Source organism: Platichthys flesus, chromosome 18 (assembly GCF_949316205.1).
Source record: "Platichthys flesus chromosome 18, fPlaFle2.1, whole genome shotgun sequence".
Taxonomy (NCBI): Eukaryota; Metazoa; Chordata; class Actinopteri; order Pleuronectiformes; family Pleuronectidae; genus Platichthys; species Platichthys flesus.
The window spans coordinates 14,493,473-14,521,223 of record NC_084962.1 but is presented as its reverse complement, the minus strand read 5'-3'; the positions used below and the strand labels follow the sequence as shown (position 1 = coordinate 14,521,223).

The 27,751-nt window shown below is 43.2% G+C and overlaps 1 protein-coding gene across 1 annotated transcript; it reads left to right on the top strand.

The window, feature by feature from the left end:
* Positions 1–230: 230 nt before the first annotated feature.
* On the top strand, positions 231–27,751 carry tulp4a (TUB like protein 4a). The gene is made up of 14 exons (XM_062411293.1): positions 231–630; positions 1,806–2,726; positions 14,513–14,641; positions 15,478–15,639; positions 16,066–16,246; positions 17,700–17,807; positions 17,979–18,145; positions 18,453–18,677; positions 18,905–19,139; positions 20,042–20,186; positions 20,667–20,811; positions 20,988–21,081; positions 21,188–24,672; positions 24,779–27,751. The coding sequence occupies exons 2-14, from the start codon at positions 2,475–2,477 to the stop codon at positions 24,893–24,895; spliced, it is 5,445 nt and encodes a 1,814-aa protein (XP_062267277.1). The 5' UTR covers positions 231–630; positions 1,806–2,474; the 3' UTR covers positions 24,896–27,751.

The following is a 27,751-nucleotide window of genomic DNA, read 5'->3' as shown; positions in this document are numbered from 1 at the left end:
ACATTTAGGCCCTATTGAAATTGTAAGGATTATTAATATTATTATATATTACAAATCATTCTTACCATCATGTAAGGGAACATGTTCACCTTGACCGATCTTCACAAAAATCGATACACGTGTGTATCATGACCAGACAAACAAAAAAGTATACATATGCAATTTTAAAAACGCACCAGGAAGACTTCTATTTTGCATTTAGTGGCCATTTAGGCCATATTCTACATTTTTACTTTGAGGTACTTGTACCAGGGCTTACATCAGATCAACTTCAAATTGAGATGAGTGTCATCACAACAACCTTTCACTCTGGTAAAAGACGTGAATACTTCTTCTCCACGTGTGTTAGTGGGCAGACAAAACGGACGAATCGTCCCCAGCTTGACGATGAGGAGGAAAAACACGTCTGCTCTTCCTCCTCCTCTTCTTCTTACAGAAGATGAGCTTAAAATCAAAACACTTAGCGATGGGAGCCGTGAGCGTTTAATTGGGTAGAATCACGTGGCTGTCACGTGACCCAGCTGTCTGGGCCCTGGTTCGGCTGCAGCAGCGACAGTCTGTGGGCAGAGGAAGCAGCGGCACCATCACCTCCTCCACCAGCAGCGGCAATAACAGCAGCACACAACCGAGGTAAGCGCTCCACCGGCCGTTCATGCTTCTCCCGCTGACGACCCGACTCCCCGCGTTGTCCCCCACACCACCCTCCTATAGTTATCGTTAATACATGTCTGCTAGCGCCAAGAACCACCGGGATAAACAGTTGTGCTAACGGGCTAGCCGTCGCCTGGCAAGCGAATGAAGCGCCAGCGGCGGTCGGACGGAGCCAGCCTCTCCGCCGATGAGGGTTCAGGCTCAGCTAGCGTTAGCTGCTGGGTTAGCCGGATAGCTACATCCCTTACTGCTGCTGCTCTTTGTGGAGGAGACAACACAGACAGCCGACGGTAGCTGCCTCCCCCCTCCTGCCAGTAGCATATCAGGTTGTTTTGGCATCACTGCGTTTGTCTAATCAAACGTGGACGTATTAATCCGGCAGCGGACATGTTTTGGTCTGTGGAAACCCACGGAGCTCTGGATCCAGGGTCTAGCTAGCTGCGGCTAGCTCGCGGGGATGTCCGTTTCGGGCATCGTCTCACGGGCTTCATCCGTATTTGGTTGTCATGTAGCATCACTTAACGGTGACGTGACACCAGACGGGCATATTTTCGTGCTCTTGTTTCGTCTTCCTACTTGAATGTATGTGGATGTGAAACCTTCTATTACAGTGATTTAATCCAAATGGCATTTATATTTTCATCCATCGTTTCTCATTGTGTTAGTCAGCCTGCTGCTCCGTCTCTGTCTTGTCCTCATTTGATTTCTCACCACTGCCACTGTCAGGATTTAATGAGCCTCCTTTGTTTCTTTTTTTTTATCACGTTGGTTGTTTGTTGTTGTTGTTTACAGCGCCTCTGTTTCCCACTTTAGCCCCTAAGGCCCCTTTTGTAGCATCCGGCATCTTAATGAAACGAGAGCTGAAATGATACATGGTCCTTTTTAAATAATTCATCACTTAGTTAAATATCCTTTCGCCAAGCAGGATAATTCTCGAGGTAAACTGGTTGCTCAGGGAGATATAAGTAATGGTAAGTGAGGGCGTTTTAAGCAAACGCATTAGTATTTCAATGAATGGCTGTAGGCGGCAGGTGAGTGCTTTCAGCCCCTTTTCATAATAAGACTCAGCCATTTGTATATATGACACATTTCTTTATTTGAGAGCGGCCATTTATGTGTAATAACGACAGCCTTTGTGTTTTTTATTTTTACAGCAGTCCTCCATGGGATCCCCGGAGCGGGTTAAAAAGATGCCATGACGTTACCAGGGGTTGACAGCTGATGGAGAGGAGACCCTGCTCCTCCTCTCTCTCACACTCAGCTTGGATCGTGTGAGGAGGATGTTGAGCTGAGAAATGACACCCTGAACTGGACTCACGCTCCACTCACGTCAAACTGGAAGCGCTGGGTTGTGTTGAATGGATTGCGAGAGTTCACAAGCTTTTTTGTGGATGTTTGTTTTTGATCAGCTGACACTAGTCTGGAACTTACCACAGAGGATTTCTAAATATTTAATGCGATTCTCCCGTCTGTTGCCTTGTTACTGAGACGTCATCAGCGAGGGCAGCTTACTGATCAAACACATCACAATGACTTGAATGAGTGCCTTTTGTTGTGTATGAATCCCATCTGGGTACATGTCCCCAATTCAACAACCTCATTTGTGCTTTCACTGATCACCCTCAATCTGTACTTCAAATCAAGGATACAGCAGAGGGAAATCGCCAGTACTATGCACCGTTGCCGCTGTCTCGCATCTGACACTGAACCAGTAACCTCAGCGGAGGAGAGGAGCTCATAACGGTACCGACCCTCCCTCAAAGAACCTCCTGACCTCCCGCCTGGTACTGTTTTCATCCACTGGGGTGTAGAGAGCTGCAGGGATGTTCGCCGCTGTGGAGCATGGTCCTGTCCTCTGCAGCGACTCCAACATCCTTTGCCTGTCCTGGAAGGGCCGGGTGCCCAAGAGTGAGAAGGAGAAGCCGGTGTGCAGGAAGCGGTACTACGAGGAGGGCTGGCTGGCTACTGGGAATGGCCGAGGAGTCGTCGGGGTCACGTTCACGTCCAGCCACTGTCGACGGGACAGGCCCACTCCACAGAGAGTAAACTTTAACCTCAGAGGACACAACAGCGAGGTAAGAAGAGTTTATTGAGAAAATGTGTTCAGGGACATTGAAAAGAACAGACAATTCTGAGTGAAATTATTGTAAAAGTTAGTGTGGCCTTCTGACGATCTTTATTTTTTTCTACCAACTAGTACCTGCCCATTTCAGTGCTGGTCATACATTTTTCTACAGTAATATCCTCTTGATCATGTGCCGAAACTGTTAAGCAGTATTTTATTAAGCAACCATCATAATTTAGAAAGGAATCTTTACCTCAAAAATCTTCTCAATAACACAATACAGCGTTGTTCCTAGTCTTCCTGCTCACCCGACCCTATTCAAATTAAAATCTTCACTATAAGCTGCTGCAAAACATCAGATTCCTTCATTTAGCCTAATGGTGATAGGTTATTGATCCCATTGATCCTCTTAGAACATGCTTCGCAAACCCTCTCCCCCCTTTACACCAAGAATGCAAGTCACTGCAAATGATTATTTATTACTGTTGGGACTCTGGTGTTCAAGAAATGGATTTGAGGTGTTACATTTCCTTATCCAAGCTTGTCGGACTGCAGTATCAGGTGCAGAACAATGTCCTTGAAGCTGTTAAGCTTGACAGATTTTGGGCAGGTTTTTGTCTGTGGGTGTCTTGAGTTTTTAGTTTTTCTACCTCTGGCAAATTTACTGATTTGACTAGACTAGACTTGACTTACTCGTGGTTGACACCTTGCACTAGTTCTCCCTGCTGTTCCTCAGTCAAAGTACCTCAGTGCTTCACTCCCTGGGATCTTATCTCTTACCATGGTTAAACTCTCCCAAGCTTCCCAACAACGGTGCACTGGAGACCATTAATGTTGTTTTTCGAAAGGTCAGCAGAGTAATGTCCGGGTCTGTTGCCCACCACGTGTTTGAATATTCCCGTCGGTGTAGAGCAGGGCTGGAACAAGTGGAAACTGCACACAGGTTGCTTTATTTCTTTCAGTGAGCATAACTCTTTGTCAGATGGAGCAAGGTGCTGAGTCAGCATTCCATATGGCAGCTGAGGGGGAGAGTGGATGAATCCCTACAGAGAGTGACTGAAGCAGAAATGTAATTTAGTGTTGCCCACTTGAATCTGGTCCAAGTACTGAAATTTCCCTTTTCTTATTGTGTATGCACTGCAGAGGAGCTTTAAACCTGCACAACTCTAATTTACACACCTCTTTACATATATATTTGAGATCAGCCCCCTATTCACAATGATGTATACCTGTTGTGTATTAAAATTACTGATCTCACTGGAAGAGAAGTATGGAGGACCATACATGACATAAGTAAAAATAAATAAATAAATAAATGTATAAATAAATACAGAAATAAATAAATAAATGAATAAATAAAAATGGAAATAAATAAATAAATACAGAAATAAATATGTTAATACCAAAAGAAATGTCAAAAGAAATGTCTTAAATATATTTTAACATTTATTTTTTCCCTGATACATTTCCTTTGCATTTGCAGTGTCCTTATGCTAATGAGAAAGGCGGGCCTAACCGCAGTCTCATGCAGGATTGGTCACAGGAGTGTAATGATCCAGCCCTACTACTTCTGCCTCTCAATGCTGGTGTCCAGTAGCTGTTTGCAGCGTTGAGCCAGTTCACACTTAAAATGAACTAGTTCAAGTTCAGAGGGTTAGTTAAGGTTATTTTTTATTGGGATGATTTAGGTGTCAGTAGTCCTGACTGTGAGCGTCACGTCTCGTGTTGTACTGAGCACAAGGAGCGAGCCGAGAGGAGGAGGAGGAAACAGAAACTCCAGCTCGGTACAAACCACCTGCAGCCTCTGCTCTGATCATGAAGACGCTGATCTCTGAGCAGATGTGACCAGAGAAACTCTTTGTTTCCACTGTTTCCACTGTTCCACAGAGTCACTAACTGGCTGCTTCACGGTGAAGAGATCAAGTCTCAGTCACTGCCCGTGTCTCTGAGCGATTGTGTGGCGGAGCGCAGGGGCTGTGTGTGTGTAGCTCAGTTGACCAATCCTGCTCGAGACTGAGGTTAGGCCCGCCTTTCTCATTAGCATAAGGACACTGAAATCGAAAAATAAAAGTTGGAATAAATGTGGAAATAAATAAATAAATATGGAAATAAATGCAGAATTAAATAAATCAATGTCTTAAACTTATTTCCACATTTATTTATTTATTTCCACTTTTATTGCAACTTTTATTTATTTCCACATTTATTTATTTCCACATTTCAGTGTCCTTATGCTAATGAGAAAGGCGGGCCTAACCTCAGTCTCGAGCAGGATTGGTCAACTGAGCTACACACACACACACAGCCCCTGCGCTCCGTCACACACTCGCTCAGAGACACGGGCAGTGACTGAGACTTGATCTCTTCACCGTGAAGCAGCCAGTTAGTGACTCTGTGGAACAGTGGAAACAGTGGAAACAAAGAGTTTCTCTGGTCACATCTGCTCAGAGATCAGCGTCTTCATGATCAGAGCAGAGGCTGCAGGTGGTTTGTACCGAGCTGGAGTTTCTGTTTCCTCCTCCTCCTCTCGGCTCGCTCCTTGTGCTCAGTACAACACGAGACGTGACGCTCACAGTCAGGACTACTGACACCTAAATCATCCCAATAAAAAATAACCTTAACTAACCCTCTGAACTTGAACTAGTTCATTTTAAGTGTGAACTGGCTCAACGCTGCAAACAGCTACTGGACACCAGCATTGAAAGGCAGAAGTAGTAGGGCTGGATCATTACACTCCTGTGACCAATCCTGCATGAGACTGCGGTTAGGCCCGCCTTTCTCATTAGCATAAGGACACTGCAAATGCAAAGGAAATGTATCAGGGAAAAAATAAATGTTAAAATATATTTAAGACATTTCTTTTGACATTTCTTTTGGTATTAACATATTTATTTATTTATTTCTGTATTTATTTATTTATTTCCATTTTTATTTATTCATTTATTTATTTATTTCTGTATTTATTTATACATTTATTTATTTATTTATTTTTACTTATGTCATGTATGGTCCTCCATAGAGAAGCTGCATGATAACAGGGTTTGCTTTTGGGTTTTCTAATTGCACCCCTGTTGATGCAGTTGCAATTATATTTCCTACAAGTGATTCAAACGTAACTTTAACAGCACATTCCTTTTTAAATAAGATGTAATATTTTACATCTTTACTATTAGGCTGCCATTCATCTGTGAGACGATCAAGATTTACACAGCTCACAATGTTTAATTCACCCAAATGTTTTTGACCCTCTTCCCTTCATCTGGTGGAGATATAAGAAACCTGTTTTAATTCTAATGGACTTAATGGAAGCTCACCCTGCGGCACCTCTAGCATGAGTTCGCAAAGATAGAAATTCTACCATCGAGTTGCATTTAAAAAAACAATACAACTTTTGATTTAAACTATCATGATGGTTTTCATATTTGATGCTCCCTCTGAGAGTAAAATGCATTTCCCCACTGTCGTCTGCCCATATTTAGGTTGTAGTCCTCTCAATAAATCAATGCCTTTTGAAATATGATTTCCATCACTTCTCCAGCCAATGCATAATTTGGGATTTCTGAAAGAAGTCGAAATCACATCGCCCACTGAATTCTGTCAAATTTATGATAGATCTGTGCTTTCACTCACTCACATCACTTTCCATCAAAGTTATGATGAGGGCAGGTGAAAAAGCAGTTTCCTGTTAACAGTCAAACACCAAGGAAAAGGACTCTTAAAGAATTTGGTATATAGTATCCTGCCGAGTTATAAAATGTGCTTTAGAACTGAGAACGCCGGCCTCTTCTGTCTGTCTTGTTTGTTATTTGCTTAGTTGTTTCTCAGTTTGTTTGACCTGCCTGGAGGAAGGGATCTGTTCTTCCTGTTGTCTGACACATTTTCACTTTACTACCATGGAGGCCACGATCTCATTTCTAGTAATAGTGGTCCTTTTTGCGGCCAAAAGGAATATGAGGAGCAGAGTCTAGGTCCAGTGGTTGAAGAGGTTTCGGTGTGAACAGTCTCTCAGTGCAAATGAATGTGTCAAAATGTAGTCGTTTTTTGTGTTCTTGTCTGGATGGAGATATCTTGTAAAACGAAGGTTGTGTTGACTTTTTATTTAATTATTTAAACTGAGCGGGAAATGTCTGATCAAAGAAATACCCACAGTAGTGTAGACAAGGCAAAAATATCTGATGAAAGTGCTCTTACCTTTCTTTTTATAGTAATTTTATTTTGGTAACTTGTGTCAAATCGGAGCCATGCAGAAAGCTCAGTGCATCTTACTGGGCTCTTTCATTCTTCAGGCAAAAACTCGTCTCATTAGTCTTTTGTGTCGTTTTTTTGAAAAAACGATCTCATTACATTTAGACAACCTTCCGTTGTCTTTTAAAGCTGCTTACTCTGCAGAAAAGGCAGTCACTTCCCCTCACCGTCCCGTCCTTTGAATGACAGTGCCGTCATTGACCACTTGTCGTTGCTTATGACGAGTGTCCTTTCATGTAAATTGGCTCAACTCATTTTATGAATTGGCACACGCACAAGAAATGCAACATGAATTCATCTCTAAGGTGTCTGCTCCAGCCAAGATCAATACACCTGCCAGCATCCTTGAGTTGGACCATTATTCCTGTGATGGATAGACCTGAGTGTCCTGTGATCATGGCTAATGTAAGCGTCTGAAGGGATGTATTTTTTGGACGCGGACCATTACAGGCAATGCATTAAGGTAAAGGTTAGATCTTAAGCTGTCGGATATCTGTTAAGAACAGGGTGGATGGGTAGAGGTCTGTATTCTTGTCGAGTGTGGCTCTGCCCCTGCCAGGATAAAGGGGTTTGATTTACAAGGGCACTTGGATAAAAGAGTCTTATGTTGTTGGTGAAGCTCAGCTGTTGTCTAGCCATATCATCTCTTCTGAAAGCTCTCACGGTCTCCTTCAGCTAATTAAAAGGTTTCTCAAGGCCCATGATGCACTTCCGAAGAAGGTTTGTCCTCCTGTGTCTAATTCTTCTTCGGTGAGTGTGACAGGTAATTACAAGGTATCCGCTTCAAAGAGAGCAATGTATACATGTATTGGTGCCCTGCTCTTGCTGTCTCAGTCTCCCACTGCCACATGTGTCATACTTGTCTATGCTTTTTGTATTTTCATGGAGCTCGGTTTCCTAGAAAAAAATGTCAAGCCTACATTTCACTGTCAGGTCAGATTTCTATTCTGAGATAGGAATAAAGAAAAATCCTGTATCAGTCCCTTTGTGCAGATCCGCCCAATTGGTTCTTTCTTGGCCCATGTGCCATCCTTTCACTGACGACAAACAAACCAACCATCCAACAAAACCGTTAGTGGTGAAAATATAACGTCCTTGGTGGAGGTAATTGGACTGAAATGTTGGTCTGATCCAGAGCTTCAGTAAACTGTTCTCTTCATTGCTCATGAATGTATAGATGTTTTGTTTTTTTATCGTTTTGTTTGGTGTTTGAAATGTCAAATAACTAGCTGAGTTGCAGCTAATTCAGACTAAAAATAAATCAGCCTGACAAGTAAAACTGTTCTGAAACTATTCTTATGATGTTATTTAAACAGAGCAGCAAACCTTCAGCAGTAGACATGTCATTTGCATCACACTTAAATCCAACTGAAAATAGATGAAAGGGAGTGTTCTGTTTTTTTCTATTACTGTACTTCTGATGCTGCAGAGTAGTCCCTCTGGGATGTACATCATAATACATCAACACCTCTTTTGACAATCAAGTGCTTTCCCCCCCACAGCACATTGTGTTGAGATGCTGAACAGAGTGAGCAGCTAGTCACTAGGTGTCCTTTCATTCTCTGTCAGAGCTGAATATCCGAGAAAAGCCTGACAATGACCGTCATCATGTTGACAATGAAATGTTGGTCGCAGCATAGGGTTAGGGAAAATTGTCTGTCAGTATCCTGTCGTTAGCTGTGCCATGTCGAGAGGTAGAATCATCTTAGGGAAATAGATTTATTTTTCCAGTGAAAATATCAACCACGGCAGGTTCCTTCCATTGCAGATCCGAGCATTTGCTAATTTCTTTGATTGATGTAATGCATTTTTTGTTTTAAAGTAAAAATCACAACATATAGGTGTATACATTGAATATTATTACATAATAGAAAGAGAACAGAACTGTAAATATTGTGTTATATACCTGCTCCTTTGCATGTCACAGTTTTGTCGGCGCATTTTCCAGCAACATAAATACATTACATCCTCTTATATGCAGTGTGATCAGACAGCATGCAGCGACCTCCTTATCGCTGCAACGTCACTGGCTTCTGTTGTGTTCGTAACAATAAGCTGGAGTTGTAGCAGTCAGAAAGTAAAACATTGAGTGACGGTCTCAGGAGACAGGTTGTTGAAAATGTGCACAAAGAGAAAGTCCTCAGCACATTGTCTTTGTGGTCATGGATTGTTACAACTGAAAACCCTTTATAGTGATGAATGCAAAGTTTTGACTTCTGAAACTGTTGACGTATATCTACACTTTGCCACCATTCCCATGAGTCTGATAATTGCAGTCCCACCTGCTGATTTCCCCCTCAGAGGCCAGAGCCAGGCTCTTTGCTCAGGCACAAGTGTCTATAAGGCCTAAATCCAACCGAGACCGCTGACCCCAGGACACCAGCTCGTGTTTACCACCTCGCCGTGTAGGGATGAACTCCCAGTGAAGACTTTGTGGCCTACATGCTGAACCCAGCACTGATTTGTTTTGATCAGATGCTCCTTCAACAAATAATAGCTCAGTCAATGCTCAATACCAATTTATTTGGCACATAAGCAGAGAATAGAAGAAAAACTACAACGTATTAACAAAGCATATTTGTTTTTTTATTCTTCAGAAACTTTTGTTGTGTAATTTGGTGTCACTTAAATTGCAAAATGTCAAGTGAACCCCAGGTTTTAACAAAAGCACTCCACTTGTCTTGTTTTTCGAACTCATGAGGTCTTTGGAAACTTCAGCAAGAGCTGCTGAGAGAAATAAATGGGATGGAGTGAATCTATTTTTCTAGCTGAACACAATGTTTCCCTCTGCCTCATCTTTTACTTGTTGTTTTCATGCATTAAAAGTATTGTCCTGATGAAGCCCCATAAATGAATCAGTTTACATCTCTGTTAAAGGGCCTGTTCAAGAACCAGCACTGATCTGGGACCTGCACCGCTTTTTAAAAATGGGCAGGGAGGAGAAGAAGGATACTGAGGGATTTTAACAAATGCATCTGTTCAGATTCAGTGGGGAACATAGTAATAAATTGCAACACAAGCAGAGAGTAGTTTCCTGAAACAAGCTGAGGAAAGTTTGAGTAAAGTGGTGATTTTAATGGTTTGTGCTGCATTTCTACATCAGAGTTTTTCGTCAGTGTCGCTCACCTCCACATCCATCACCATCTGTGTTCAGACACTTATCTGGGATCCCTCGTCTTGTTGCACTGTTTAACTGTTCCATCTATCAAAATGCATCCTCCCTTGTGCCGTACACATCTCCTTCTTGTTGACTACCTTCCTCTCCTCTCTCCTTATCTGACCTATTGACATTTGAAGCCCTGCTCAGGATTGAAGAGTACATGAACCCACTGATGCATTAAAATGGTCTAACCAAATGTGTTTAGTGGAAATGGCTTTAGTGTGCTAATCCATCCTTGGAGAGGTCATGTTGAGTAACACTCGAGCTCGGGCTGCTTCCTCAGATCCAGGTGTACTTGTCTGATTGCAAGATCTTTCCAAGAGGGACAGTGTGGCCTGTACAGTGGTTTCTCTTTGCTGTGAGCAGCATTTGTAGTCAGGGATTAGACGGACATATCCATACATGTTTTTAGAGGTTTTTTTTTTTCAGGTACAAACTCCTCATTTCATCCGACATGGCTAAGACGAGAAGCTAAAACCCTTCTCTTCTTGTTGGTCTTTTTTTTTTTACTGTGTATCTCACTTAATATTCACTGTTATGTTCCAGAGAGGTGCAGTATTTACTTAACAAAATGTGTGTGGTACAGCCTGGAGAAAGAGGAAAAATGTTTGGTACAAAGAGCCGATTCAGTATCACAAACATCCTCAGGGTATTATTGTAAGTGACTGAAGTCTCTGCATGCTGATGTTTAAAACGCACACCGTGTTGCCATGTACAGGCTAATTGACTAAAGTCTGTGACCTCAACGCAATGGAGCACTTCAGATTTATGCGCCGCTAAAAAAAAACAAAATCATTTTCTTTTCTTTTTACATTTGATCTATTTTATTGTCACTGAATCTGGTGTAAAACCAGTTAATGTCTGCCCCATACTTAACTTCTGTTGACTGAAGCACTGTAGAAAGATCATATCACCAATTTTACTACATACATAAAATAATGAATTGCTAAATAATCAAAATCATATTTAATTAAAGTTTTATCACACGCTTCCTCTACTCATAAACATGAAGATGATACCTCCCCTGAAGGTCACGTCCCATTGCCCTTTCTGTCACGCTGTAAATCACTGTGTCCCACTTTGCCCATTCTGGCCTCGTTGCTTTTGTATCAGCACAGCACAGCATTTTTCATTAATTGAGTTTATCATCTGATTTAATAGCATGCTAGACCTAGTTTCAGGGGAGGTATAAGGGATTAGGTAGGGAAAGCAGGGAATCTCCTTCCCACTTTCTTGTTCTGTGGTTTTTATTTTCAGTCAGGTCATAAGAAAGGAAATCCCAGCAGCTTCAGACATTAAGAATATAAATGTTTGCTTTTCCTGCGTTCCTGTACTAGTAGTCCAGCCTGCTCATTTGTAACCTTGCAAAAGGAAAGGTCTCCCATGCAAAGGACCAGTTTTGCCATGGACCCATGAGCTCACGACCGCACCACGGTGACACTGCACTGTTACCGTGTCCTCTCACTTTTGCTGACTCCAATGCAACCCAAAGCTGTCCCTTGATTTGATTTAGTCCTCTCTGTTAGGTTGCTGGGGTCAGCTCAGCTCCCAGTCTCAGCAAGGGGCCGGAGCTGCAGTGACAACAGCATGGCACCGCAGGGGTGAAGACTGTGCCAACTTGCCAAGCAGAAGTTGTCAATGGCCGTGTTCGGGCCAAAGAGCAGAATTAAAGGGATTGCAAACATGGACTTGCTCCCTCTCTAATGATGTATTGTTAGTGAAAGGAGATGAGACAGGCATTTTATTTTTTCCCTCTTTAACATATCAAGATAGCATTCTTTGTAATCTTTTCACCAATTTTCAAATGAAATAATTCATAGATCTAAATGAAAAAAATCTGACACAGAGACTGATACAATACCTTAGTGTGTGTGATTTGGTACAGCTTGATTCAATTTAATCTGAATGCATTCTTATGAGTGCTAATCTGTGTACGAGAAGGGGGGGTCTAATCACCTACCAAATGTTTTTATCATGCACATGAGAATTACTGAAATCTGCATGTGTCTGTTCTGCCGGTGAGCTCTCTGTGCGCTCGCTGTCCTGAGGCTCCTCACTCTTATCCCGTCAGTCTCCATGTGACGTCTGATCTCCCAGATCGCTGCGTCACTGTTAGGTGCTCAGCTGTCCCCCTTGCGGGATGCCTGACTGGCTCACACTAATCTCCACACTGAGCTAAATTTATACACACACACATAAACACACTGACACATCCTTTATTATACCCATCTTCATAGGGATGCAGATAAGTGTGTTCACATGCATCGTGTGTAAACCCTTTCCTAATTTCTTATTTTTTTTGCTTTTTTGGCCCTTCCTTGTTGGATGTTACAATTATGCAGACTGTAGTTTTCTACCTAATCTAAAAAACTCATGTCTACTGGCTGGAGCTGAATTATGTTGTATAATATTTAGTTCACCAGAGGTTGCAGACAGTGAATCCAGTGGATGGAGTAACGGATCGTTATTCCCCCCCAGTGAGATCCTTGTGCATGAAAATGTATCTTTGACAATACTTCTGTCAAAGCTTTGCAAACAGTGAGCACTGCTGCATTAGGTGACTGAATGATGGATGGCAGGCAGTTTTGAATGATCCATGAACATGGTCACCTCAGTCAGAATGACAGAGACCCACACCAGGTCAGATCTCATTGTGTCCTGCAGGTTGCTAGCGGAGACACACCTACGGAGCACCAGTACCTTTTTATACCACAGCTCACAGGGCCCCTTGTCTCTTTTAAAAACAGTTGTTAATTGACACAGATTTGTTAATGCAGCCTGAAAACAACCAGGAGCATTGGTGTCAACATTTTTCACAGTATAACTCTGGATAAATTATTGTTTTCTTTGGAGGAAAATATAATTTTCACCTTTTGCTCTGGACCACGGATCGTTAAGACTGTTGTGGGGTATGACGATGAGATGCTTTTAGAAAGAGCAAGACTTTTGCATTATCCAACTCTCGGCCACTGATCTGTTGGATTTGCACTCGTAGAGCGTAAACCACGCTAAAACCTGCCCTGTGTTGTGTGACCTAGCGTGTACAACCCACGTGCCTCACTCAGTGAGAACAGAGCTGCTCCCTGCTTAGGATTATTCCTCTGGGAATAGGCTGAGTCACGCTACAGAAGACTAGGCCGATAGAGACACAGGGACAAGGAGGGTGGGGGGGGAAACATGGAGTTTGAAATGGTGGTGCGACACTGACAAAGAAAGAGGTTATGAACAGTTTGAGCTCTATTGTTCTCTGCCAGTGATCAACACTGACCTCCTCTGCAAATCCCCCCTCAAGGCAACGGAGATCCTTGTTTCTATTTACTTAACTCAGAGCAAATACAGACACTCATGCATGTGTGAGTCACTGCTGTATGGGGTTGTACAGTTTGCTGTATTCTCTGTTGGGACAGTCATTTACCAGGTAACTCTCTGCCCTCCCTTCACTGGCTGCTTCTCTCCTTTCTTTGTATTTCTTACTATCACTTTCTCTTTTAAAGTCACATCTTCACCTCTTCATATTTTTAACTTTTTACATAGTTATTTTTCAGCAAATTAAACACTTTTTAATAAAGTGAGAATTAATAACATCCGCCATCACTGTCGAGCTATAATCAGGAGGAACAGTCGGGAATCTGTAGCACAGGGACAGGAAACGGAATAATTGAATCTCATCGTCTTTAATATTCAGGATATTAGCAGCTCCTCTGCGACTCCTTCAAAATGAGGTTAACCCACTTTGTGATGTATTTCCGTCTGGTTTGATACTAATTTTATCTCACTGGGAGATTGGGTTTTACTTTCTGCATTTTAGTCTTTCAGCTGACGTTCTCATTTAGAGCCACTAGTATAGGGCCTGTTCCAAAGCGTGTCTCATTAATAGTTGAATATTTTATTAAAATATCTAATTCTTATTATGTCCATGTCATTAATTAATTAATATTAATTATGGATCTTTTTTGAGAGATGCCTTGTAAGGAAATGGGCCATGATTTCCTGCTGTTATATATGCATACACATGCATTAGGGTTCATCTTCATAAAACGAATGGGGTTTATAGTTCAACAGGTACACAATAAACTATGCATGCTATCATTAATGTTGCTGCCGAGTTGTACTAGTATATTCTAACCCTCAAATTCTGTTTCTCCCAATTATATGAATCAAGTTTTTTAATGTTGGTAAGAAAGAAACTGTGTCACAGGATGGCAATTGCTAAATTCTTTACCATCCTCCAAACTACGCAGTCTGGAATAAAATTGACATATCTCTCAAAAAATACTTGTTTCACTAGCGGACAGAGGCAGAAACATTAGCTCCCTATGACAATGCATGCTACTCTCCAAGTCTTTGCCTCTAACTCCCCCCTTTTGATTTTTTTTCTCTGTGTCTTTCAGGTGGTGTTGGTGCGTTGGAATGAGCCCTTCCAGAAACTGGCCACCTGTGATACAGATGGAGGGATCTTTGTTTGGATCCAGTATGAGGGACGCTGGTCTGTGGAGCTGGTCAATGACCGTGGAGCTCAGGTATGAGACGTTGTTTAAAAACAGAGAGATATAATAAATCATCAACAATTAAAATGCACTTTTACTCATTTGTAATGTTTTAACAGAAATTAGGGAGCATTCAAAGAAATGGAAGTGTAATGGGTTGAAGAGTCAATAGCATAAGACAGAAACGCAATGGGAGCTAATACACTGCAGCAAAAGTTAATAAACAGAAAAATTGTGATCATCAGTAGGTCAGTGAATATGATTGAATGTAACTCGCGTTCATCGAGAGGGAAAGTTAAGATAACACTTTATTCTTCCCACATTACAAGCATTATGTAGCTGATGGAGGCATTTACGTCTAACATTTCTCTTGACGATTAAAAAATAACTTCCAGGAAAAGTGTGATGCGTAGGCTTCATCGATCAATCACTGTCGCGCTCTGAGCTGATTCTGACACATCCTGACAGCTTCTCGTCCTTGTGATCAATTCATCTAGCAGATGACAGTCTTAACAACTGCCTCACTCTTTAAATATGTCGTATAAATTGGGGACCCCGTTCCTACAAGTGAAATATATATATCTCCTCCTCATCTAGTATGAGGCGTTTCAGCAGCCTCCTGAAAAGTGTTTATTGTGGGAGAGAGGCGCTCCCTCTGCTGCAGACTTTGGGATTTTGAGCCATGCACACCATATACATTCACAAAAAAACATGTACAACCCATAGAGGACTGGGAAATACTGAAAAAGCATCAGAGCATGTTGATTCTGCACATAACAGGGATTTGAATAAATGGTTCTTTTCAATAAACCTGGTAATCGTTCAATCGCAGCATTTCAATCTCACCTGACGTGTCTTCTCCGCTGCAGGTGAGTGACTTCTCCTGGTCCCATGATGGCACCCAGGCTCTCATCTCCTACCGCGATGGATTTGTCCTGGTGGGATCAGTCAGCGGCCAGAGACACTGGTCCTCCGAGATCAACCTGGAAAGCCAGATAACCTGTGGTATCTGGACCCCTGACGACCAGCAGGTAACACACACATTCCCTCTGAATTTTGATGGTATGACGTGTATGAAGTTGTCAGTTTTGATTTTCCACTTTTTGTACGTAGACTAGAGATACCCTGTGGAAGACAGGAAACATTCTCTGTCTTGAATCTGTTGTGTTCGTTGGGCTATGTTTTTGTTTTCATGCTGTTACATTGTCAGGTTGGACATCATCAGGCTTTGAGTCTGTACACGCATATCTGTCTGTTCATCACCGTCATCCTATTTACATCCATTTCTCTGATTTGTTTTCCTTGTGATATGCACACTCTGTTTTTGTGATCTTTATCTGTCGTTGTCTTTCCTTTTTCAAAGCGCACCTCTTCTTCCATTACTGCTTACCTTTCATTGTGTCCTAGTTAATTTTCCCTTCTTCTCCTCAATAACCCTTTTACCATTTCTGTCCCAGGTGTTGTTTGGTACAGCAGACGGACAGGTCATAGTGATGGACTGCCATGGGCGCATGCTGGCCCACATACTGCTGCATGAGTCGGATGGCATCGTCGGCATGTCCTGGAACTACCCCAGTTTTCTGGTGGAGGACAGCAGCGAGAGCGACACAGACTCTGACGACTACTCCCCACCACAAGGTTCGTCCACTCTGAGTTTGATTTGAATCCTGAATTCTTAATTATGCACATGTTCGGTCGACTCAAGTGAACAATCACCCGGTTCACCTGGAAAAGCAAATGCGTAGTCTTGAAATAAGATAACATAAGCAACTCTTTTAAATGTCAATAAAACAACGGAGGAATATAAATTGAGTCACCTGTAGAAATATCAGTTTTAAACTCTCTGGAGTGTTTTTTTTTATTTTTTCAACAAAATAACCAGCCTCAGCACCTCCCAGGTGCTGAAGCTGAACTGATGCTGGTCTGTCATTGTCCCCCTGTGCCCCCCCCTCCCTTTAACTATGAGCCAAGCGGTAAAGCTGAAAAGTGCTTGCCTTAGCTAGAACACTGATAATGTTCTCAGTCACTAATTAATTCAGTCAATAGTAATTGATTGGGCTTGATTAAGCTTGATAGAAATGATCTCTCAAGTCAACATCCTGACTGAGACACCAGGCTGCCCCCCCCGATCTTTCTGTCATGATATACGATTATGACCTGTCATTGCTGCAAAGCATAGCACAACATACTGAATGTACAGCAGTGTCGTATATGAGTTGATGCAAAACCCATTGCATTTTGATGAGGTATAAAAATGTAGTCACTGTTATTTGATGAAGAAGGTGAGAGTCAAGCGGAGTCGGATACTTTACCAGTGTTAGTATTTGGGTCATTGCCGGACGATGTGAAAGGACCCTCAAGGATTTTTTGTATTAATGCGAAACACATGGGCTGTTGTGTGAGGGTGTATTATTTATAGCAGTTTAACTGGGAATGGCAGTTGTGTGCAGCAGTGAAATGTGCTGAGTGTGTTATAGTGCAGTTTTGTATTCCTGTGAATGGGACACACTTAAAATGAATTACAACTGCCAGGATATGGACCTGTCTCCCATAACGGCCCTCGTCTACACCGACAATAAACGCACACAGCCCTCCGTGCATCCAGGCTGCTTTTATTGCCCACTCCGGAGATGAATATTGATCACCTAATCCTCTGTAGGTTACCAGTGTGATGCCTCATTTATGGCTGCAACTTACAATTCTTTTCACGTCCAATAATTTTCTCGATTACTCGTCTCGTTTATAGAAACAATATAAATAAAAGTCACAGTTTTTTAGAACCCACAGTGATGTCAGCAAAATGCTTGTCTTGTTCAAACAATTATATTTCATTTGATTAATTAATTGATATTCTGTATTTTCTACATGTTACTTGCACTCAACAATTTTGGATGTATAATGTCAAATCCCCAGGTTTTAAATTACATTCTTATTTTATTTTAGCTCTAGTCCCTGAATGGACATTTATCAACATCCACTGTCAGCACCACATTACCTCAGTGTACAAACATGTGAGTCAGTACAGCTGTCTGTCACCTCACTGTGTTTCTGCAAAACTGAGATGTTTGTGTTGTTCTTTGTCTCTCCTTAGTGCACAACCAGAGGCCACTGCTGACAGTCAGCTTCACCTCTGGTGACATCAACCTGATGAACAACTACGATGACCTCTCTCCCACCCTCATCCACACCAGTCTAAAAGGTGAGTGGGTCTCTTTCTTTGTCATTTATACTGTTTAATGTATAGTGTTGTTGCATCTTTTGTTTTTCTCACAGAAAAAGCCTTGAGGAATTATGTGCTTTCTTTCTTTTAAATTACCTGCATATGTCGATGTTCATAACGCTGTGAGTACTTTTCTTTCTTGTGCTGTAGATGTTGTGGTCCAGTGGTGCTCACAGGGAGACCTCCTGGCAGTGGCAGGGATGGAGAGGACAGTCCTCTCCGCTGACCCTTCCTGTCCTCCCCCCACCAGGAACGCCATTGTCAAGTTTTTCAATGTTCAGGGTGAACACATCTACACACTGGACACACCAGCGCAGGTGATCATATTCAGCATTTTATGAATTTGATTATAATAAAGAATACAATTTATATGAGGATATTGTGGCTTTGACCAGAATCTGTTCAGCGGTTCAGCACAATCATGCACATCCCCTAATTTATTTGTAAATTTCATTGAAGACTGCTCTCCTCAGAATCTGGAAGAAATTAGCTCTTGCAAAGTTCAACAAAGAATTTTATCACAGTTGTTACAGTCAAAAACCACAAGACACTTTTAATGTTTGACATTAACCTTATGAAAGGACGTGGTGCCTTCTGTAATGTATCTGCTCCATTCTCCTGCAGCGTCCGATCACAACGCTTTGCTGGGGTCACCGGGACTCCCGTCTGTTCTTGGCGTGCGGCCCAGCGCTTTATGTTGTGCGAGTGGAACACCGTGTAGCCAGCCTGCAGCTCCTCTGCCAGCAGAGCATAGCCACAGCAGTGAAAGAGGAAAAAGATGTTGCCAAGCTCACCATGCCTTCCCGCCTCTGCTCCTACGTCACTGCCGCTTTCATACCCACCATCAAGGTAACACAAGGCAGGAGGGTGTGAGGGGCATTAAAACAATAACCATAAATGTAAACTGGCTTGCAGGAAAGGATCTCTATGCATACCAGTGTTGTTATAGATGTCACCTTCTTAGACGTCATATGACTTGGGTGACAATCCTCTATAAAATAAACGGCAGGCAAATTGACAGCAGAAGAAAAAACTGTGGTAATGGCAACCTTTTTAAACTACACTTTCTCTTCCAGCCCCCCATCCCAGATCCCAACAACATGCGCGATTTTGTGAGCTATCCAACATCTGGGAACGAGCGTCTGCACTGTACAATGAAACGTACGGAGGACAACCCTGAGGTGGGGGGGCCCTGCTACACTCTGTACCTGGAGTACCTCGGAGGTCTAGTGCCAATCCTCAAGGGCAGACGAATAAGCAAACTGCGGCCGGAGTTTGTCATTATGGATCCCAAGACTGATGGGAAAACGGGTAAAACTGCGCTTCCTTCATGTTGTTTACCTGATAGAACAAAATAAACAGTCCATCATTTCCCAATTGACATGTTTACTGAGTGTATATTCCAAGAAGTAAAACCTAGGACATTTAAGTCAGCTGTTCAATGTAAATACAGCAGGTTCTTAAATATAAACTATGCTAATGTAAGCTATTAAATTATGGATTATTAAAAGTGGTTGAAATTTTCGTAACAGTCAAATTTATCAGATTTTGAGTCCCACGTAGTCGTTGTTTGATTAGTAGCAGCAGCACTGCTCTCAATCCCCAAAAATGTTTGCATTCTGGAAAATTTGAATTGCTAAATGTCTTCCCCTCACACATTTGTCTGCTCCATTACTTTTCCGGTTATTTGAGTTTCTTGGGTTGACGCTTAGTGAGTTAGTAGGTTCTAGTTACAATGGGCAGATTGGGCCCGTGTTAATTAAATGCTGCTTAATGGAGGCTCTGATGGCCCCTGGGTTCCTCATTAATCAAAGCGCGCTCTCTGCTTGCAGTGATAAATGAAGCCAACCATGAAATGGTTCCAGCCCATTCACACTTCAATGTTCATCAAATAAATTAGCTCAGCCTAAACCAGAGCAGCACGGGTTCACCGACTCTGTATGAATAAGGAAACTGAGAAGAGACTGATTTGATCTAAATGTGTAGAAATGGTGCAAAACAACTTCAGGACCATCATGTTTTGATAATATTAAGGTTTTTGCTTCAAAGTAGTAGATTCCTGCACAGCTAACTTTATTGTAATAATTGTAAAAAACTGTTGTTGTATGGAGATTTAGTCCTTTCCAGAGTTGTAGATAAGACACCAATAATTATAAACCATTAGCCCCAAAGTAATTGTTCTTTCCATCCATCATCTTGTTTTCTCTCCCCAGATGAGATATACGGAAACAGTCTGATATCTGCCATGATCGACAGCTGTAACTGCTCGGACTCCAGTGACATCGAGCTGAGCGATGACTGGGTTGGCAAAAAATCTCCAAAGATATCCAGAGGCAGCAAATCCCCCAAGCTGCCCAGGTAACCAGACCCGACAGCATGTCATCTTAAGCTTATAGTTCCTTTTTTAATGGGTTTCTGATCCATTAACAGTCCATGGGAGACAGTCTGCACATTTCTACAAGACTGGGATCAAGGGAGTTTTTTTGTTATTTTGTTTGAATCAAGAAACATTTTTAAAGCACTTATTTTCCCATATGAACTTTTTTTCTCTTACGTCATCCTACAACAAATGAAAACATAATAATGTGAAATAAGTTTGTTTGTAATTAACCTTTGTCTTATACAATATGGTACTAGAATTTAATCATTTTATAGAATTAGTTTTGCATACTATTTAAGAAATATCTGAGCCCTTAACCCTCTTATATTATCCCTTTGCATCCACAGTGAATTTTAATGGATTGTCCTACTTAGATTTTTCTGTCACTGCATGCCTAAACTGTCTTTTTTTATTTGCTACCTTCTCTGTAGAGACTTAGTTTGTCCCTTTACCAACAGGATCAACATTGATCCCAGAAAATCGCCCAAGCTGTCTCGTGCTACACAGGAGATCTCCCGGTCGCCACGGTTACCCATACGGAAGCCCTCAATTGGTTCGCCCAGTCTAACACGGAGGGAATTCCCTCTAGATGACATCACTCAGGTAAAAGTTGATCTTTGAGCAGAATGAATTTGCCTATTAACTGCATCAATCTCACATTGAGTCAGTGCTGCCCCCTATGGATCAGTCATGTCACTGTTTGTCCAGGGTTGGGGATAATATTGCTTATTATTTAACTCATGTATTTACATAATATGATTCTCTTTTGGTCATTGCAGCAAAATTACCTTGCTCAGGTCACATCCAATATTTGGGGAACAAAGTTCAAGATAGTGGGGCTAGCCGCATTCTTGCCGACCAATCTGGGTGCAGGTAACCAATCAACACATCAGTCTTTGTCAAGTTAAAGTCAATGACTAATTAATTTTAAATCTCCTTTATTTAATTTGCTAACTTAACCCTGTTCCTTGCCCCTCAGTTATCTACAAGACGAGCCTCCTCCATCTGCAGCCCAGACAGATGACCATATACCTGCCAGAGGTGCGTAAGATCTCCATGGACTACATAAATCTTCCGGTCTTCAGTGCCAATGTCTTCAGTGAGGATGAAGATGACCTTCCTGTCACAGGCCCTGCTGGTAGCGCTGTGGATAACCCTGCTTGCACTGTTAACATCCCCATCGCCCCCATTCATAGCCCTGCACAGGCCATGTCTCCTGCTCAGAGCATTGGTCTGGTCCAGTCGCTCCTAGCCAATCAAAATGTTCAGTTGGACATCCTCACTAATCCCACCGCAACCACTGCTGGTGCAGCTGCCGGTGGCTCAGACAAAAGTCAGGACACCATCCTGACAGCCCAGTACACAGTTCCCACCAGGTATTCTAATCCTGGGCAGGTAATCTTTGGAGGGCTGGAAATGAGTCGCCTAATGGTGGGACCTCCGCATTCTCATCATTCATCGCAACAGCAACCAAATCACCATCAGCAGCAGCACCAACATCAACTGCAACACCAACAACAACAAATTCAGCAGCATCACCAACAACAGCTTCAGCAGCAACAGCAACTCCAACAACAGCAGCAGCAGATGCTCCAGCACCAACAGTTACAACAGCACATTCAGCAGCAGCTTCAACACATGCAGCAGCAGCAGCAACAACAGCATCAACAGCAGCTACAGCAGCACATACAGCAGCAACAGCAGCTCCAACAGCAACAACAACAAATTCAGCAGCAACAGCAACTACAACAGCAACAACAACAGATTCAGCAGCAACTGCAGCAGCAGCAACAAATGCACCATCAACAGCAATCACAGCAGCAGCATCAGTTGCAACAACAGCAGCAGCAATCACAGCAGCAGCATCAGATGCAGCAGCAGCAGCAGCAGCAGCAGCAGCAGCAGCACCACCACCATCAACTTCAGCATCAGCTTCAGATTCAAATCCCTGTTCCCTCCATGTCATCAGGACAGCCTTCAGGTGCAGCTGTGCACCAGCTCCAGTCGGGGGCGCTGCAGATCCAGATTCCTCATCCACCTGCTGATTTAGTGGTTGAGAGAGCAGTGGGGGGTGAACACGAGCACCTACTAAAAATCAAAACCACTCGTTCAACTCCACAGCTGGCTGAGGGGGATACAGTGGTGTTCAGTGCCCCGCTGGAGCTCAGCAAGATGAACCCCCCGCCCCCCTACCCAGGGACGGTGGCTGCTGCTGTGGCCGCTGCAGCGGCTGCTGCCTCAGCATCAGCCTCCGCCACAGCCTCCAATTCTGGAACAGTAGGGGGCACCAGTGGGACTCCTCCTCCTGGTGACATTGGTCTGAAGAAGGGAGAGTTTACACTTTATCCTTCAGGTCAGCAACAAGCACAGTACCCTACACCACTGGGATATGAAAGGATAACGACATTTGACAGCAGTGGGAATGTGGAGGAAGTATGTCGTCCTAGAACGCGCCTTGTCTGCAATCAGAATGTGTTCACACTCCAGGGACCTGGCAGCTCTGCCACTCTCAGGGTCACCTCTTCATCATCCTCTTCTTCAGCTGAGAAGAAGATCCAGCTGCCCTATACCTCTGCCACTCTCAACAGACTTACTGCACCTCGCTATTCCATACCCAGTGGTGATCCGCCCCCATACCCTGACACGGCCAATCAGAACAGTGCTGTTGGCAGGAACCCTGGACAGAGGCTTGACAGTAGTCTCATCCACGCCACTCTCAGGAGGAACAGCCGAGAGGCTGCTCTCAAAGTTTCCCAGATGCTGGAACCACCTAGACCACTGCCTCCTAAGGCCAAAAATAGTGCACTAGCTGCCTCATTCCAGCAGAGGGTTCCCACAGCCTTATATACCTGTAGTCAGTGTAGCAGTGGATCCAGTGTTGGAGGTACTGCTCCAGGAAGCGCTAATGGAATAGCTGGAGGGACTATTATCAGACAAGATTTCCCTCCCAGGAATGGGGCCCCACACAGCACAGTTATCGTTCATTCCAACAGCACTACTACTCTGGCATCCCAGTCCTCTTACAACCTACTGAGCGCTCTTGAAGGATCTGGGAGTTCAGGAGGAGGAAGCAACAGAGACAGGGCAGATTATGTTAATTCAGCTTTTACTGAGGATGAAACACTGAATCAGACTCTGAGGCATCTGGCATTAGGAGGAAGTGATGCATCAGGGTTGGTTGTCAAACGCCCACCTCCCTATCAGTGGGACCCAGCTGCCACAGAGGAGGTGTGGGTTCCTCAGGAACGGACAGCAACATTGAACCCCACTGGCCCCCCCGGACCCCACAAACCACCCCCACTTATTCTAACCCCAGCTCAGCACTTGGATGTGTCCAGGCTGCCTTTTTTACTTTCTCCAAAGTCACCCACCAGCCCCAGTGCTGCCTCATTTCAAGCTGCAGCAGCAGCTGCAGGATACCAAGTCTCTCTTCAGTACCCTCCAACAACTGCCTATTCTGGTGCCCAGCTTCAGGCCATCCCAGGTTCGCCACGCCCCTGCTCCTCCCCAAAAGAGATGGTGGCACCAGTACCCTTCTCACAGCAGGAAGCAACCCTTGTTTTACCGCCAGGTTATGCAGCAAATCTGGCCAGCCTGGCTTGCTGCCCCCTCCCACCCATGTATCCAGGAGGAAGTGCTTGTTCCGGGCTTCCCATTCCTCCCATTTCTCTTCACACTCCTTGGGGTACCTATAACTCCTGCCCCCCTATGTCCAGTCCTGCAGTACCGCTCCCACCGAAAGCCTCCCACATGACGGTAGACAAAAATGTTCTCTCTCCTCCTCCACCTCCTCCGCCCCCCCCACCACCACCACCAGCTGAACTGCAGGGCCATGGAGGACTGCAAGAGGCCATGGCTGAGGCTGGGGAAGGTTTTCAGGAAGTGTTGTCTTTGACCGAGAGCCCTGTGCCACAGCGGTCGGAGAAGTTCAGCAAGAAGAACCGCAAGCGGGGGGATGGTCGGGCAGACGAAGCCAACGTGCCACCACTAGCTGAAGGGAGCAAGCCGAAGAAGGAGGGCAGAGCTCTGGGAGACTTTAACTCGCTCATCTCCAGTCCGCGGCTGGGAGGGAGGGACAAGAAGAAGCTGAAGGGACAGAAAGAGCAGCAGTTGAAGGCTAAGAAGTTGAGCAAAGCCACTGCCAATAGCGAATTCCAAGACAGTTCAGAAAGTGAGCCGGAGCTGTTCATCAGCGGGGATGAGCTGCTCAATCAGTGCCAGAGCAGTAAGAAGGGATGGAAGAGTAAGAGGAACATGCGGGCTGCCAGTGAACTGGATGAGATCAAGTGTCGAAAGGCCAATGAGAAGGAGGACAGAGGGCTGGGCAGCCAGGGGTTTGTGTACGTTATGGCAAACAAGCAGCCACTGTGGAATGAGGCCACGCAGGTCTACCAGCTGGACTTTGGTGGACGCGTAACTCAGGAGTCTGCCAAGAACTTTCAAATAGAACTTGAGGGCAGACAGGTACGAGATAGCCGATACAAAAAACACCACTCACTGCATGTTCTTCTCCTACTTATACAGTAGCACCTTCCTGTAGTCTGTCCTAACCCTGTTTTTGTTTCCACAGGTGATGCAGTTCGGCAGGATTGATGGCAACGCCTACATCCTGGACTTCCAGTACCCCTTCTCTGCTGTACAGGCCTTTGCTGTGGCTTTAGCCAACGTCACTCAACGCCTCAAATGAAAAGTGCTATCCATACTCACCCCGAGATTTATGTTGGATCTAAATGCAATCTTTTGAATGGGGCACAGTTGTTTCATTTGAGAGTAATCTTTTTTTGATATCGGAGAGAAGAGTAAAATCCGCCCTGGTCATAGAAAGAGATACAATCATGCTGCACTACACAATGCTGCCAATACAGTTGGTGCAATAAGCATTGGCTGCATCTGCTAAGGATGCCCTCAGATTTCTCTCCATTTGGGAGTCGGTGGCACCTTCGCAGTGCATGTAGGGCCAAAGAGTTGAGCTTTGGTAATCATCATGCAAATAAATGCTGCTTTAGCTAGAAGAAGCTTAAAGACATGAGAACTGATGGGGTGACTCAGACAGGAAGTGTTGAGGTGCAGTTTTCAGACGAGGCAGCAGTAATACTTGAAAACCACTCTGGATATCAAAGATGGGTTGTTGTTTTTTTTATCCCAGAGCGCACAGGTACTACTGGGCACTGAAATCCATTGCTGTACAAAAACGTCAGTGAAACAGTTACCACTTTATTATATTGCTTTTTGCTTTTAGGATGTAATTAAATGACTAAATGTGGTGGAGGGCAGGAGGGACTTTTTTTAGTTTTTGCTCTCAGCCATTCCTCCTGCTCAGTCTTACTAGGCTGGAATTGAGGCTTAGATATATGCATCATTTAGAAGCACTACTAGGAGTTTCCCAACTTTGAAAAGTGTGTCAAAGGTCAAGGAGTGAATATATCCCAGATGAGCTGCAGTCTTTTCCACATGGACTTTGAAGGACGAAGAAATGTTACTCTGTTCCATGAATTAATTTATATGTGCATTTTGTTCCTATCTATTCAGATATAAATTTAAACATTATCATGATTGTTTGTGATATACAATCCTCATACCCTGTCGTCATGGATTTCAATTTACCTGCTTTATTTGGGAGACTGGTTACTGAATTTGAATATTGCTGTGTAGTCTGGAGTATTGAGGTGGAAGCGGTGTAAAGAATAGCTTTGACTGACATCCTGTACTTACTGAAATATCTACATATACATGGTGACACAGGCACAGATGGAACAACTTAACCTCTGGGATGAAGTGATTTGTCACCTGCTGTCACTTCTGTGAAGTGAGTGTGGTTGGGGGGGGGGGGGGGGACTGACCCTGCTCTTAGAGATCACACTAAACATGTAAGCAAGGTACAGGAAATATTTTTGTATATTTCACCTATGCCATTTCATACTCTTTACAGAAGTCATGTAAATACATATTGGTCATGTGTAAATGTCGTAGAGACGATGGTGACTTTGAAAGATGTCTGTTCAACGCCTGTCTCCATTGTGTTTTAAGTGTAACTTCAGGTGTGGAGCGGAGCTGTGTAGTGCTGTTTAAACTCCACAGCCTCGACCACAAACATGTTGTGAAGCTGAAATCATTGTCACTGAATCTTTGAAGTCAGAACTCCAATGAAGGATGAAGCTATTGAAATATGTTCATTTAGTAAGCTGACACTGAAATCTGAAAAGCTGGTTTATTTTTCTTTTTCTTTCAGGCAGTGAAGCTTGTGTTCGTGTTAAACTAAGGACGGAGCAGGGCCGGTTTATAGGAACGTGTGCAGGAGTAGGCACATTTGCAAATATCTGCTATAAGCTTTATTTGTTTGAGACGGTACCCAAAATCACAAAAAATGCTAGGCTTGATTATGTGAGGTCAATGTGATAGGTGTCACCTCAAATATTTGTGCCAAAATATGCATTTGCTGAATATTTAGAGTTGGGGAAAAACATGGGCCTAGAGGCAAGTGTAACTTCTTGTTATAAAAGAAAGCTGTCACTTTGGACCAGCTCTGCTTTGGTCTCTGAATTTATGAGATTATTACAAACTTACGTGTGATCTGTCCATATCACATTGAGATGCATGTCTATAAGAGGAGAGTTGGAAGGATGGAGATTGAAAAGGAATCTCGAATGATCGTAGAAAAAATAAAATAAAAAATATTTTAAAAAACCTGAGCATGGCATAAAAAAATAAATACCCACCTTTTTGTGTTAGTTGTGCAATATTTTGTTTGGGAAAAGAAAATCAATCCTTTGTCATCACCTTTGACCACAGTTTGAAACCCTTCTTTTGTTCAGCATCTCAATTGCTGGTCTGTACATTTTATTTATGAGATTATTTCCTAAAGGAGATATAGTATCTAAACATACTGTATATTGTGGAGTTTTCCGAACGTTTCTTTGCGTTGATAAAAGTTTGTTGAAGCCCACTTTGTGAGGTTGGAATGCCGGATGGGTGGGTGGGGGTGGGGGGTCAGGAAGGGGCAGATTCTCTGTTTTTGTGAAGTTTGCGTTGGATTGAAAACGATGTGAATGAGTAAGTGCCCAGTTTAGTGTAGCTGGTAGACTAGTCTTGTAGAGTGTAACTGTCAAGTCAAGGTGTGTCTGTATTCAACTGTGCAGTCTACCAATCCCATCAGTGTTAAATCTATCTTCAGAAGTGTGTGGTCATGGCTTCTTTCCTGTACACTCACCATTCACACGAGTTCACAAGTGTAAGCCACTGAGTTCATGTTCAGAATTGCCTAAGGATTCACTTTAAACTGATTTTATGAGATGACCTGTTGTAGATATTATAGGATTTGGCTTTTCTTTAGAAAAGATAATGTGCTTTGTATTTGTAGGTGTAGACTTAACTGACAAAAACCCCACAAAAAATCTGAGTCTGATTTGGTGACTGAATGTTTATAGTGAATGGATAGTAAGGCATGCCATGTAAATTATTTTATAATTGTATATGTCACGCATCTTTTGAATAAAACGTCATTGTTTCCGGAAAAAAACCCACACAATTTTGTTTCTTTTTGTCT

Bases quoted from the DNA above. Each gene is read 5' to 3' on its own strand.
- tulp4a (XM_062411293.1), top strand. From the start codon at position 2,475: ATGTTCGCCGCTGTGGAGCATGGTCCTGTCCTCTGCAGCGACTCCAAC. The intron at 18,146-18,452 runs GTGATCATATTC...ATTCTCCTGCAG, and splicing joins CACTGGACACACCAGCGCAG to CGTCCGATCACAACGCTTTG. The intron at 24,673-24,778 runs GTACGAGATAGC...TTGTTTCCACAG, and splicing joins TAGAACTTGAGGGCAGACAG to GTGATGCAGTTCGGCAGGAT.